Source organism: Quercus lobata, chromosome 2 (genome assembly GCF_001633185.2).
Source record: "Quercus lobata isolate SW786 chromosome 2, ValleyOak3.0 Primary Assembly, whole genome shotgun sequence".
In the NCBI taxonomy this organism is placed as follows: domain Eukaryota; kingdom Viridiplantae; phylum Streptophyta; class Magnoliopsida; order Fagales; family Fagaceae; genus Quercus; species Quercus lobata.
Window position 1 is genome coordinate 21,452,987 of NC_044905.1, and position 14,197 is coordinate 21,467,183.

General features: G+C 36.0%; 2 protein-coding genes across 2 annotated transcripts; one reads left to right on the top strand and one right to left on the bottom strand.

The window, feature by feature from the left end:
• The first annotated feature begins 1,429 nt into the window (after positions 1-1,429).
• On the top strand, positions 1,430-5,552 carry LOC115974931 (myosin-11). The gene is made up of 2 exons (XM_031095512.1): positions 1,430-1,880; positions 3,191-5,552. The coding sequence occupies exons 1-2, from the start codon at positions 1,815-1,817 to the stop codon at positions 5,453-5,455; spliced, it is 2,331 nt and encodes a 776-aa protein (XP_030951372.1). The 5' UTR covers positions 1,430-1,814; the 3' UTR covers positions 5,456-5,552.
• A 476-nt stretch (positions 5,553-6,028) lies between these two features.
• LOC115974932 (E3 ubiquitin-protein ligase KEG) lies at positions 6,029-13,617 on the bottom strand. Its single transcript, XM_031095513.1, has 5 exons — positions 13,378-13,617; positions 12,328-12,698; positions 12,143-12,234; positions 11,554-12,027; positions 6,029-7,232 (listed from the first exon to the last, which is right to left on the bottom strand). Exons 2-5 carry the CDS (start codon positions 12,688-12,690, stop codon positions 6,278-6,280), a joined length of 1,884 nt encoding a protein of 627 aa, XP_030951373.1. The 5' UTR covers positions 12,691-12,698; positions 13,378-13,617; the 3' UTR covers positions 6,029-6,277.
• Positions 13,618-14,197: the final 580 nt, after the last annotated feature.

Here is a 14,197-nt window from a genome sequence, read left to right on the forward strand (position 1 = left end):
GGTTTGGAGGGTCTTCTGCTGTTCATGTATCCCAACTACATTCTTTAGTGAATTGTTTACCATTTGGAGGGCGGCGAAGAGGTTTTACGCCGAGGGTTTCGGTTTCCTCTTCGATAGCATATCATTGTGTTGTCCTTGTGTTTGCATCTCTCTTCCCTTAATCTTTGCCATTTAATTTCTGCCGTAGATGTGATTTTATTTGGTTTAGATTGTTTATCAATTCTATATTAAGTTTATGTTCATATTTCGCATATTAATTGTTTGATATTAAGCTTGAATTGGTAATTTATAAATTGGGGGTCTAAACGTTCAAGGTGTTTTATACACTAATTGAACATTCACATGAAATGGGTGTGTGACATACACTTGTCACTACAACACATGATGCTAATTCTTTAGAAAATTATTAGGTGTTTTCGGAGTAAGGAGATGTGGTGTTTCCCCCTCTCACATTTAAATACTATAAATTAAATTAATGAAATCTATTATAAATGTATATAAAAAAAAAAACATAATTTCTCTATACTTCGAAAACACCTAATAATTACTCATAACTCCAAGTGGGATAGAAAATTTAGACTCTTCCTCTTTTTATTGCTATATGCTGATTTTAAAGAAACCTTAAGAGCCAAGTTTTAGATCTTATCTTTAATTTATACATCTTTTATTTCCACACATAGACCACTTTAATTTGGAGTTTTGAGTTTTCACTTGGCAAGTATCAAAATATGAGAAGTACTAAGTTCACAATATTTTTACAATACTTTCATAACAAATCCTAAGTCATAAGTTATAATTAGTTCTAATTTGAACCTACTAATTTTTTTTTTTTTTCAATCGTAGCAATCTATCACCACTAAAATAACTTTTTTTTCAACCGCAATAATTTACAATTTAATATTTATTATGAAAATGTCACCTTCATACTTCATACGTCTTTTTTTTTTTAATTTCAATTTAGACTTAGATGTATTCCATGTGGACCACAGACCCCACAATACATATTTAAAAATGGCAAGATAGGAGTAGCCAATGAGAAGTTCTAAGATTACAAATTATTATACAATTTTTTTTATTACAATTCTAAAATAACAAACTATAAGTGATTAAGGGGGTGTTTGGTTTGTAGTTTTAAACAACCATTTTCAGTTTTTAAACAGCATTTCACGTATTTCAACACATTTTTTCACCACACGTATTTCCACAAATATTTTTAAATAACAATTTTCAATTTTTAAACACATATACGAAACGGGCCCTAATTATCTCTTACCCATTAACTTACCATTCTTATTTTCAGGTTTTACCTTCTATCACGTCGAAGCAGCGGCAATAAATTGTGAAAAATTACATGCTATTAGACTTTTCCACTGCCGACACCAATTTACTTGGTACAGCAGCCAACACGTAGGATTCATTACTTTATCCAAGCTTCACCTTTGCAAGAGAAGAGTCGTGACAAAAGGTGTTCCCAGTTTCCCTCTTTTCTCCGCGCCGCAAACATAAAAACGGAAAACTTGTTTTGTACTGGTGGGGTTTGCTAACGTGAGCCTTTCCTACTGATCTTTACTTTACTTGTTTCTTTTTCCCTCCAAAGAATCAATCCCTTCCTTCCACTCACAAGCCCTCCCTTTATGTCACTATAAATCTCTCTTTCTTTTTGTGGTTATTATTGGGTGAAGCTTGGTGATGGATTTGGAGATTCAGAAATTTGATATAGGAATAGGAGGCGATTTATCAGATATCACAAAAAAAAAAGTATAGATCATTGAAGTAAGAGCACGAATGTGCACCCAATACCCAGAAAGTGGGCCATGGCATTCCTTGCCGCTCTTTGCCCCAATCTTCCCACCACCTCTTCTTACCTTCGCACCTCCAAGGTACCTCTCTCTCTCTCTCTCTCTCTCTTTGATAAATTTGAACTGTGTAGTCTCCGTTTCAAATATCATGTGTTTGTTTTGAAGATAATGTGTGACCCTTTTTTGATATCAATAGATATTATTTCTTATCAAGGAATATAAGGAGATGTCAGTTGAACTTTATTTCCTAGTTTCATTATATTCAATTAGTATTTGGTTTTTATTTTGTAAGATTCTCATGTTTGCTTTTATCTTCTATACTCTGGCTTGGTTGATTAGCATAAAAACAAAATCTTAATTTGGTGACTGGCTGAGTAGAAAAAGTAATGAACTGGGGGTTGAAAAAAAAAGAAAAAAAAAATTAATCATGGAAAATATAGATTAGATTCTGTAAGTAGTAGCTTGGTGGGTTTTTGATTAACTCTCGTTGCATTCTCAAATCAACATTTTATTAGTTGTAAAATCAACTTAAATTAAGAAATTAAGATGCACATTCAGAGTGAATTATGAACTCAAGGGAAAAATCATTTGGGAACCTATTATGTATTCCAATACCTATAAGGCTATTTAGTACAAAAAAGTGCAGCCCTTGCATAACAGCTAAGAATCATCTGCCAAGGACCTTCTGGTTCTCGAATCATAAGATATATGATAGAAATTATGATTCTGTAGAAATCCGAGAAATCCAAAACTTTGACATATATTGGAAAAAATGCAATTCTTAGAGCATTATATGATTTTGTTTCCTATTTGTTGCATTTAGAAACTATTTTAGTAAAATTTCTACAACACTTGACAAGACTCTATCTATTCCCTCCAAAATTCAACTTTGGAATATTTTTTAATGAAATTTGCCACTTTTTGGAAAAGGCTTTGGTAAACTGTAGATGAAAAGCAAACTTAATACTTACAGGGTCTCCACAGAATTTGAGATTTCAAATGATTTTATAAGCTTTTCAGGAAAACATTGTTATTGCAGACGTTAACATTTGAGATTGTCACATGTTCTAAATTTGATTTTTGGCTTGTGTTCACTCTTCATCTATCTTCTCTTTCTTCAATGTTGTAAATCTCCTTATTGGGGAGCAGCCATTGGGTTTATACTTCCTTTGCTGACCAATACATTTCTGCATAACATCTCACATTCAGCTCCTATTTAAAATTTACTTGAAAGCTAGTGACTATAAAAATGCATGTACATTTGGGTTCATAAGGTTCTACTTATTCTTAGAAGGAGTGGGGTGGGAGGGGAGGGGAGGGAAGGGGAGGAGGGATTGATAGGTTTCTAAATAATTGAACAAATATTTATAGTCCTGTAATGTTTTCTGTAGTTATGCTCCTTGAAGCTCAACAAAGAGGATAAAATAGCTTTTATGATAACAACAAAAAGTCGGGGTCATTCCTTGAAGGTCATCAGATCAGTACTAAATAACAGGAATTCAAGGATTAATGACAATGGGGTTACAGAACCTGCAAAGATTCTTCTTGAGAGATTGTTTGCACAGACGCAGAAATTGGAAGAGCAGATGAGCAGAGATTCTCAACTCCCTGAAGATGTTCAGCTGGTGCTTAACCTTGAGGTCCTGGAGTCTGATCTTCATGCTGCATTGGCAGCCTTACAGAAAAAGGAAGAAGATCTACAAGATGCAGAAAGGATAGTCTTCTTGGAACACAGTGAATTAAAACGTGCAAAGGAGGAGTTGGAGCAACGTGAAGAAGAAATTGCCGCTGCTTGCTCTAATCATGAACAATTGGAAGAGGAGCTGAAGCAAGCTAATCTTAATTTAGCTTCTCAAGCCGGTCAGATAGAAGATCTTAAGCTTCAACTCAAGGAGAAAGACCAGGATATTGCTGCTGCCCAATCTGCACTATCTTTGAAAGAAGAGGAAATGAATAAAATGAGAAATGAACTGGTGAAGAAGAGTGAAGAAGCTGCCAAGACAGATTCTGATCTCAAATCTAAAGCTCGTCTCTTAAATGAAGCCAATAAAGTCATGCGGAAACAAGAAGATGAGCTTCAAGGACTCCGGAAAGCTATTCGGGATAAAGAAGAAGAACTAGAATTTTCTCTGACCTCGAGGAAACTTGAAGAGGAGAAATTAAAAGTTGCAGAGGCCAATTTGGAGAATCGGACGATGGAGTGGTTATTAGCACAGGAAGAACTGAGGAAACTGTCAGAAGAAGCTTCTAAACATGCAGGGGAAACTAATGAAACTCTTGAGGATTTCAGAAGATTAAAGAAACTTCTTGCCGACGTGAGGTCCGAGTTGGTTTCTTCTCAGAAATCTCTGGCATCTTCTCGGCAGAAAATGGAAGAACAAGAGGTGCAGTTGGAAAAGCAACTAGCAGAGCTGGAAGAACAGAAGAGAAGCATTGTGTCTTACATGGCGAGTTTGGAAGATGCTCATATAGAAGTAGAGAGCGAGAGAGTAAAGCTTAGGGTTGCAGAGGCTCGAAACAAGGAGCTTGAACAGGACTTAGCCATGGAGAAGGAGCTAATGGAAGAGTTGCAAGAGGAATTGAAGAAAGAGAGATCTTCTCTGCAGCAGGCAACCCAGGAGATGTCATTTCTCCAGGAAGAGCTTGAGCAGAAAAACACTGAGTTTGAAGAGATGCATAATATTCTTCAGGTGAAAGAGTCAGAGTCTGTGGATGCTAAGCTAGAAATCCAGCATTTGAAATCTGAGCAGACCACTCTTCAGCTTATCTTGGAGGAGAAAGACTTGGAACTCCTTAATGCGAGGAAGAAGTTGGAGGAACTAAACCAGGAAATTGGAGAGCTAAAGATGCTTATGAACAATAGAGAGGATCAGCTTATCCAGGCCACAACTATGCTGAAGGAGAAAGACAAACATGTTCAGATGATGCAAGACGATTTATATGATGCAAAGCTAAAATTTTCTGAAGCTGAAACTGTGGTAGAACGGATTGTAGAGCTCACAAATAAATTGGTCATGTCCACTAAGGTTGAGGACTCTGATGTGATGAGAGCATTTGATGACATGGGTGACGAATTTCTCCAGCAACTATTTGGGAAAAATAAGGATGATTTTAGCATGCATAAAAAACAACTTGAAACTGAGCTCAAGTTGACCACAGAAAGCTTAAGAATGAAAGAAAAGGAAATACTAGGTGTACAGAGGGCTCTAACAATCAAAGACGAAGAGCTCAAAGCTGTTCTTGGGAGATTAGGAGCAAGGGAGGAAGAACTGAAAAAGTTAAAAGAAGAAATGAAAGAAGAAGATGCTAATGATCTAAGGAAGCTTTACGCTTTGGCACAAGAGAGAATTGGTGATAGAAGTATTGGGGACTTGGCAATTGAGAAGCTTCAACTTGAGGCAGCTCAATTGGAAGTTGAAGCTGCCACTTGTGCTCTTCACAAACTTGCAGATATGAGTCGAGTACTTTTAAATATGGTTAGTCTAAGCATTGACACTGATAGTGATATAGGAGTCTTCCCAGAAAATGGCTGTGATACTAGGATAGGTGTTGCTGAGCAAAGTGAATGTCCAACTGAGGTTTCGTTGGAAGTCACAAGGCTTTCAGCTTTGACTAAACAGCTTGTGCAAGAGGCTGGTATTGTTGATGCAGAATAGACTGATGTATATTCTCTGTCATCATCTTTTTTGTTTAACTTTTTAGTTTATTTGTTTATGTACAGTCTGTTTACGTTTTTAAGATGCAATTATACTCTGACCAACTTTCAAAAAATTACAATCAGCAAGAAACTGAGTTAAAAAAAACTGTATTCAAATGCACACATATGACCCAATGACCAGATTTTGTAAATACGTATGTTACAGTTTTTTTTTTTTTTTTGTCATCAAAAAGTCAGCATGGATCTGTTCCTTTACCGTAACCTTCCTTTACTGTAACCTTGTTGACATCTAATGTCCAGATGTGAAAGCTTTGTTTTTTTGTTGTATGGTAACTAATTTTGCCTAAAAAATTTATGAGGACATGCTTTTAGCTAACCTGGTTCATGAGGAATTTTCTTCTACATTGCTGGGCCAAGAACACACGTTCAAGCTCTAAAGCCATTGGAAGTACCCTAAAGAACAATAATTAAACCCTCAAAGCTGCAAACTGCCACCATATTCATAAGTCATAACCAATCCTATGTTTGAGGACTGGGTTTTCGTGAGTTTAAAAAGAGCATATTCACGAGCTGAACCAACCAAAATAACAATAATAACAGCAAATTAGTCAACTAGCATAAGTGTACCTTTACAATTATGAACAACCAGATATACGCTTTTGTGCTGAAGCTGTAGATAAACATTTGACAGAAATATTTATTCCTATTGAACTTCAGCCAGAAAGTCCGTAAAATGCCCTACACTAGCTAACAAGCTAGCCAATCTGTATGTACATTAGCAAACTTAACTAGCTGTGGGCTGATAAGATAAGAACGACAACTACCGGGCAGTGCTTACACCTTCTCTGAAAAGCATATTTGCCACTTTTGGAGGGATCCAAGCTGAGCTGCCTGCACTTTGGCCATCCATGTGTTGACCATCTGTGTGTATTGCACTGGTCTGTTGCTTCTTCACTTTTGACCTCCCAATTTTCTTTCCAACGAAAATGCCTAGCTTCATGGCTGTAAATAGGCCCAATGTAATCAGAAGCGGTCTCACTGCCCAGTGAAAATCCTCAAGGTGTTGGTACTTCCTTCCCATCCCTGGGCAAGTGTTAAATGTAACCATTTCTACTTCAGCTGGATCGGCGAAAGAGCTCCATTCATCTTTAAAAGTCAAAATCCCTGGGAACTTGACAAGAAGGCACCCATTTGGTAAGATCCAAGAAATCCTCCCTGTAGCCCAAGCCCCACTCCTTTTACGAGGCCATTCGAATCGGGGGCTCAGAACAGTGGCTTTCAGTCTAACAAACTCACCCACGCAGTAAGATTCTGCCATCTGGAACTCTGAAGAGCTCCCCTTCCAAAGAGTTTCCATCCCAATAAATCCAACATCCACACTACCATCACGATTTATGGAATGAATAATACCCACTGGTGAGTGCTTTTTGTCTTCTTCCTTTAAGCGTACCCAATCACCAGCTGCCAAGCCAAACGTGACCCGCTCCAGAGTTGAAATGTGAACCCTTAACGGGTCATGGATGCCATGGACCCTCACCAAAACAAATCCGTCTCTATCTGCATCACGTTCTAGACCCACAACTATTCCTTCTGGAACATCCATGTTTTCAGGTTTGCACGAGTTTGGTGGCTTTCTGGATCGCACTGTGTCACCCACTTGCAGACGATCCTTTGCAAGGAACCACTCTGTGTAACCAGTGTTACTCGTTTTTTCCATGATTGATCCAGTCCCAAGACCTGTCCAGCCTCCATCATTGTTGAGAGCACTCTGCAAGCTGCAAATTTGTGTCAATCAATAACACACAAGTACCATTGACTAACTAGCCGAAAGATTACCTCAAGTAAAATTAAAGCTGAACAATTTAAAATAAGAACAGAAGAATAGTTCCTAGGCGTATATTTGAGAATAACATTTAACATTTTCATAAAAGGAATATTTCCACCAAGGTACTGCTCTGTTTGTCACTTGGTTAATAATCATATCAAATGAAAGATGGGGGCCTCGCTATTCAAATTGATAAGCCTTAGATGCTGAGAGGTAAACAGGAGCCACAGCAAGGCAAGCATTGAGTTTGCTAGCTCCAATATGGACAGTGCAATTAGTAAGAATTAAGTATCTATGCAGGTCCATGAGTACAATAAATGTTTAAAGAGGCATCTAAAGGAATATGGGTGAATTCTAATATATGCCACTATAGGAATACCTCTGATTTACAATACACACCCTTAATAAGTAACAAACTTGTCCCATACAGACAGTTTCTTTTTTTCCTCTTGTATAATCACCTCAAGTGGTTTAAATAAAGTAATTGCTTCCACAAGACAACTAATAATATGGTCATTTATTGGAGACAGCTGCTTAGCCATAATTTCTGCAATGTAAATCATCTATAAAAGTAATAAACAGGTAGAAGTAACAAATAAATTACAGCTAATAAGGACATCCAAATGATAATCTTCTGAGGCTTATCTAGATAAGCAATAATATACTATATGCAGCTTTAAATCAGCCATGGGAATCCATATTGATTTTCATAGACCAAGTATCTTTCTAGTATTATTCATGAAACTTCATGCACACAAAAAAAAAAAAAAAAAAAAAAATCATCTTTGGGAAGAGGGGAGGGGGAAGAGGATGCTTGCAAATCTGAACCAGAATTTTATCTTTGGGAAGAGATGAAATTCAATTAAAAAAAAAAATCTAAAAATAATTGGAATTCAAGAATGAAAAAACTCATTTAAAAAATCTACAAATCAAACAAATTATATATTTTTTTGATAAGTCAAACAAAAATCATATTTATAGTTTTACTTATATGATCAATATTTTTATAATACATAAAAATAAAAAACTCATTTAGAAATCATAGTTGATAGAAGATAAATTAGATTCATAGATATAATATATGAATATATTACAGAATAACACTATACACATCCATAAATCAAAACCATCACTCATATGTCAAGTGCAAATTCTAGCACATATAAATAAGGAAATCTAGAATAAACCTTGATTCAGTTGTCTCTACTAGCCAAAATCCTCTAATAAACAAATTTATGCTGTTATATCTACCTTGCACCTAACTCTAAACAAACCTCCCCAAACACACACACACACACACACACACACACAAAAGAAGCAAAAAATCAACTTTGAGGGGAAAAAAAACATGTGTGCTTCAAATTTGTTACCATCTCTATCATAATTTGAGAAGAGTGCATGCCTGTGCGCCGGTGGGGTGGTGTTTGCTAAAATAAGGAAGCACACATATGCACATCCAAGAGGCAAGTAAATATCTTAGGATTTTTTTGGGATAGGTAATGGAAATTATTATTGGATGTACATATGCACTACCAAGAATAATTTAGAATAGAAATAAGAGTAACCCTAAGTTTCAGGTGGATCCTTTGCCTTCACAATAGTTGAACTCAAAAAAGAGGATCAATTAGAACAAAGGTAGACACCAAGTTATTGATACGAGAGAGAGAGAGAGAGAGAGAGGTAACTAATGTGGGGCAGATTGCGGTGAGAGGGTAGTGAAGGGCAGATCAGCAGGTGGCAATAATTTTTTTTTTTTTTTTTGGGGGGGGGGGGGGGCAATGGGGCTGTGAGGGGTCAAGGGCAGAGCGGCTGAGGGTAGAAGGTTTTTATCATATTTTTTAATATTAGCAGGCCAGGTTCAGGTTGGGTGCAATGATCCCCGATACAGGTGGAGCCATAGAGGACCCACCCCCATCCCATCTACTCAATGGGTCAGATAAAATCTGTCCCACTAGGGTTGTCGGGCGGGTCGAGTACCCTCAGGCTGCCATCTGGAAGCATAATTATTAGTTAATGTTACATCACTCAGTAACTTCTTATTGGACTAATATTTTAAAAATTACACCATTGGATTACAAATTCTCACTCTTCTCAACATGCACCCCAAATTTAGTATTAATAAAATCTATTTACAATTTGATTCATGAACTTATGTTTTGTGAAGAATTTTAAAATACAAAAAACTTAAATATTTTACAAATGAGATGGTTATTGATTTCTAATCATCATGAAATTTTGCAAACATCGAGAGTATAAGGAGAAATGCAATTCAATAGAAGATTTGTCAAAATACACATCCAATAAAAAAAAATTGAGTGGTGTAACATTACCAAAATTTACACTAGGTGTAATTTAAACCCAACCATATATATCATTAAAAGACCGGGGGGGGGGGGGGGGGGTGTTCATAGTATTAATATTTTGCCAAACCCAATATGACCTCCACATACCCATCATGTGATTGACCTTGACTAGTTTGTTTAAAATACATGGTCAATCCTAGAATTTTGGTACTAAGTCTTAGTGGTTGTTGTGTACATGGCCATAATGCTTGCCAAATAACAAGATAATAGGAAATTAAGAACTACCTCTAAAAAATGTCCAAAAAAATGGTTTTTATAATTTAAGACTACCAGGGGACAGGCCTTGGTGCGATGGCAAGTGCCTTCCATCAAAAAATACAAATCCCATGTTCATGCTCAAGTTTAAGACTCAATCTCTCAACCAAAAAATTTAGGGGTAAGGCTGCTTACTATGGCCTCTCTTAAACCCCACAAAAGTGGGAGTTTTGCGCACTGGGTATGAATTTTTTTACTTTTTAAAATCTACTAAACAAATGAGTTTTGGATTGGATCATAAATGACATTAGATCAAGTGAAAATTTGAGCATGCATGATAAGCATATGAAGGACACGTACAATAAAGGTAGACTTGGTAGATATTAATCTAATTGAAAGTTTTTGAATGGTGTATAATCACAAAGAGTAACACGGCTTGTGTAGGCCACTGTCACCTTCTGCAATAATTTCATTATAGGGTTCTGCTATATGGATATGTAATTTAAAGCTTATGTTCACCATGATCAGAAAGCAGTTTCCACATCCTCATGCACCACAACAAAATCTAATTTGCAATTAACTAACGATCATGTCAATTGAGTTTGAGTCAATCATTCACCTTCACCTAATATTTTATTCTCATGAATCCATTTGCCATCATGGACAATGATTGGGATCATGTCATTTGATCCCACCAATGACTAGATAGCGGTTTCCAATCCTTAATTCCTTATGCACCACAACAAATTCAAACTTGCAACTATGGATCATGTCAATTGAGTTTGAGTCAATCATTCACCTTCTCCTAATATTTCATTTCTCATGGATGCATCTTCCATCAAAGAATAAACTTGTCATGTTTCACAGCCTAAGAAATTCATACTCAGGTTTAGCTATGATACTAGGACACGCCTATTTTGCAACTGGAGATGTTCATTTTTCATTTTCGATCAAGTGATCAATTAACACTTTATTTTTCAGCAAGATAAACCTGCCATCAACTACATTGTCAACTTTCATTTTATTAATAGATTTTGATTATTAAAGTTTAGTTGAATTATAAATTAGAGTCATTACTTTCAATTAAATCTTAAACATTGAATCTACTAAATAAGAATTATTAAATAGTACATTTTAATTTTAAGTGAAAGATGAAAATAGCAAACCCTACAAAACCATATCTGAACTGTGCAAGTCAAGAAAGCTTTGCATCAATATGCTTTCTTAAATGATGGTTCACTCTCCAATAATAGCCATCTTTTTTTAGGCAAGTACAAATCATGCCCATGTTGAACTCGTGGTCTCACCATCTTATCCTTTTACTCATTGAGGGAGGAGATGCAATTAGGTCCAAAGGCCATTCGCTTTTATAATTACTCCAGAATAAAAATTTTGAACCCAACAGCCCTGGGTTGGTGCATATAAGAAACGACCAATCTAAATATTTTCTCAACTTATATAAAATTAGTTAAGAACTTCAAACTGGAGACATATAGTTTTAGCAGTCCTTGAATAGTCTAAAACGTGAATCATCATCTTGTCTACATCTCTTCTTTACTTATTCATAAACTAGTTCAGACAACCAAATCAAGCATAGCTAATGAGCAGACTACATGCAATATGACAAATTTCCTGCAGCTACCTCAAAAGGCAATCTGCTATGTGAGGAAATATTTTTACATATGCAAGCACAAGTTTGAAAAGTAGAGGTACCTTTTAAACACATGCAATATGTCTGTCATTAAAGGACGACTCCTGAAGTCATACTCAAAGCAACCAGTAAGAAGTTTCTCAAGTAGTGGAGGAAGGTCACAAGGGATTAATGGCTTTTCTTGCTTTCTGACAACTGAATGATATATTTCATCTACAGATTTCCCACGCCAAGGCTGAACACCAGTCAACATCTCAAGAATGCTGCACCCAAATCCCCATGAATCGGTCTCGAAGGATATTGGACCTCTTACTTCTGGTTGCCATTGTTCTGGAGCCATATAGTTTGGTGTTCCAAGCCTGTGAGCCGTATCTGAGCTTGGCAATGGAATACCAAGCAGCAGATAAGGAATACCAAAATCTCCTAGCATTACGTGGTCATTTTCAATAAAAAGCACATTAGAAGGTTTGAGGTTGAGCACCAAAATCCCTTTTGAGTGCAGTTCTAGAGTTCCTTGGGCCAAATCAATACCATACCTGTAAGCAGTAGGCAGTAGCATACACTCAGAATGGCACATTCAAAGATTTTATGTTTTACACATTAAATAGAAACAGAAAAAAAGAGCATATTTTCTATCTAATCCGAACCCACCTCAAAACATCAGGCAGTGAAAGCTTCCCTCCTTTAAGGCGAGCCATTTTGTCACCAACTGATCCCTCGTAGAATTTCATAATGATGCATAGCTGTAATAAAAAATCAACATCATTTTTAGGGACCCTGTATGTGAGAACGCAGAATGACCCTATATAATGCTTCTAATACAAATACAAACTCACCTTTCCATTTATAATTGAAATACCATGTAGCCAACAAACACCTCCTACCCCTTGACACTTGGAAAAAAAATCCTCAAATTTATGCAACACATCCCTAATGTGATCCTCTTTAATAGGATGCAGCATCTTGACAGCTACTTCATGAAACTGATCATAGTCTTCCATTGACTGATGATGAGTTGCTAACCAAACATCACCAAAAGCGCCCCTCCCAATTCTGTGTCTAAGTTTCAATTTTGCAGGTTGAATCCAAGGACTTATCTGGCTTGATGACACGACCACAGTTCTAAGTTGATCATCATCTTCAAGAAGCTCATACTCATAAGAAGCAGCCGGTTGTGCAGGAACAATTTGTTTAGCCATCCCTCAATCTGAATTAACACGAATTCATTATTGAACAAAGCCTACGGGAGAAGTCAATTCCCAAAACTCTTACCCACATAAAAACTAAAAATCATGAGATTAAGACACTAGTCCCTACGATGTTCTTGACAACAAGGCATATGCTGATAACACTCTCAGAAATGATGGGACGACAAAAATCAACATCATCATCATGGAACATACCCAAAAAGTATATAGCTATAGACTAAATATCCAAATAGCAAAGGTACTAATTACTGAACTCATAAGATCAAAGCAAAATTATATAATAGCAGATGATTTTAATATGCTACAAAACCAAGAGACCTCTAAATACCCTTCTCTAAACTGAGCTCACTAAAACTATTCAAAAACACACCCAGCAGCCAAATTCCCAAGACCCCATTTTGTTGCTGACAGAAAGAATTAAAAAAAAAAAAAAAAAAAAAAACCCAGAATCTAAAGTTAAACTGTACAAAAAATTTTTATGTACTTTTTACGAAAAAGTAAGAGCCAACTCATACCCTTTTTGATCATTCTGCATAAAAAAAAGGAAACAACAACAACAAAAAACAGAATCTCACAAAAACATCCTCGTCATCTTGTTTTCTTAATTTTTCCTGGTAAGTTATTGAAAAACAAGAAAACATGTTGTAAGGGAGAGTTTAAAGGAAAGAAAATACTCACAGAAACGGAGATGTGGAATGAAACTGAAAAGAGAGAGAGAGTGAGAAGGAAGAGGAAAGTTGCAGAATGGAATTTTATTTGGGATTGGAATCCAAAAGGGAAGGAGAGAGTTTGGGAGAGAGATTCATTCTAATTAATAATGAGAAGAGAACCCAACCCACACAACTCTGTCTCTGTGTGAGCTAAGAAAGAGGTTGAAGGTGAAGGCGAATGAATCAAGACTGAAAACAACACACACACACTCCTATGACTCTGAGACTTTTTGTTTTTGGTATCTCCTCCTAGTAGTGGGTCCCCCCAGAATTTTTCCTGGTTGATTTTGAGGGCCATTTGGGTCATAAATGACCATTCACTCTCCACTACACTCTCTTGGGTACACGCCAAGAAATACTGTTCTCTTAATTTTCTCTCTAACTTATTTAACTATTTTAGCTTTTTTTTTTTTTTTTTTTTGGAATACCCATATTACTAGAATTTTTGAAATAAAAAAAAATGGCTTTAAGTAAAATAAAATAGTTTATCCAAATTCTAATTACAAGTAGAGGTTTTAATGATCTTTTTAAAAATGTTCTTTAATCTTCACTTTTTTTTTTTTTTTAATAAAGGTGGATGCAATTTTTAATGATCATTTTGTCTTTTGCAAAAGGAATGTAGGTAGTTTAGGAAAATGTCAAAATAGGTATTTCACAACTTCTAAACATGAACTTCATGTTCAAGTAATAGTTAGGTGATTCAGCAAAAAAAAAGTAATAGTTAGGTGGATTCTTAAAAATAATAATAGTTAAGTGGTGTGAAATTTTTTGAGGTATATCTCCTCCTA

What these genes read in the sequence shown, in the direction of transcription:
- LOC115974931 (XM_031095512.1), top strand. Translation starts at nt 1,815, where the DNA reads ATGGCATTCCTTGCCGCTCTTTGCCCCAATCTTCCCACCACCTCTTCT. An exon ending in CTTACCTTCGCACCTCCAAG is followed by an intron (nt 1,881 to 3,190) that starts GTACCTCTCTCT and finishes TGTTTTCTGTAG; the next exon opens with TTATGCTCCTTGAAGCTCAA.
- LOC115974932 (XM_031095513.1), bottom strand. Translation starts at nt 12,690, where the DNA reads ATGGCTAAACAAATTGTTCCTGCACAACCGGCTGCTTCTTATGAGTAT. An exon ending in TTTCAATTATAAATGGAAAG is followed by an intron (nt 12,235 to 12,327) that starts GTGAGTTTGTAT and finishes TTTTTATTACAG; the next exon opens with CTATGCATCATTATGAAATT. An exon ending in ATATTGCATGTGTTTAAAAG is followed by an intron (nt 7,233 to 11,553) that starts GTACCTCTACTT and finishes ACAAATTTGCAG; the next exon opens with CTTGCAGAGTGCTCTCAACA.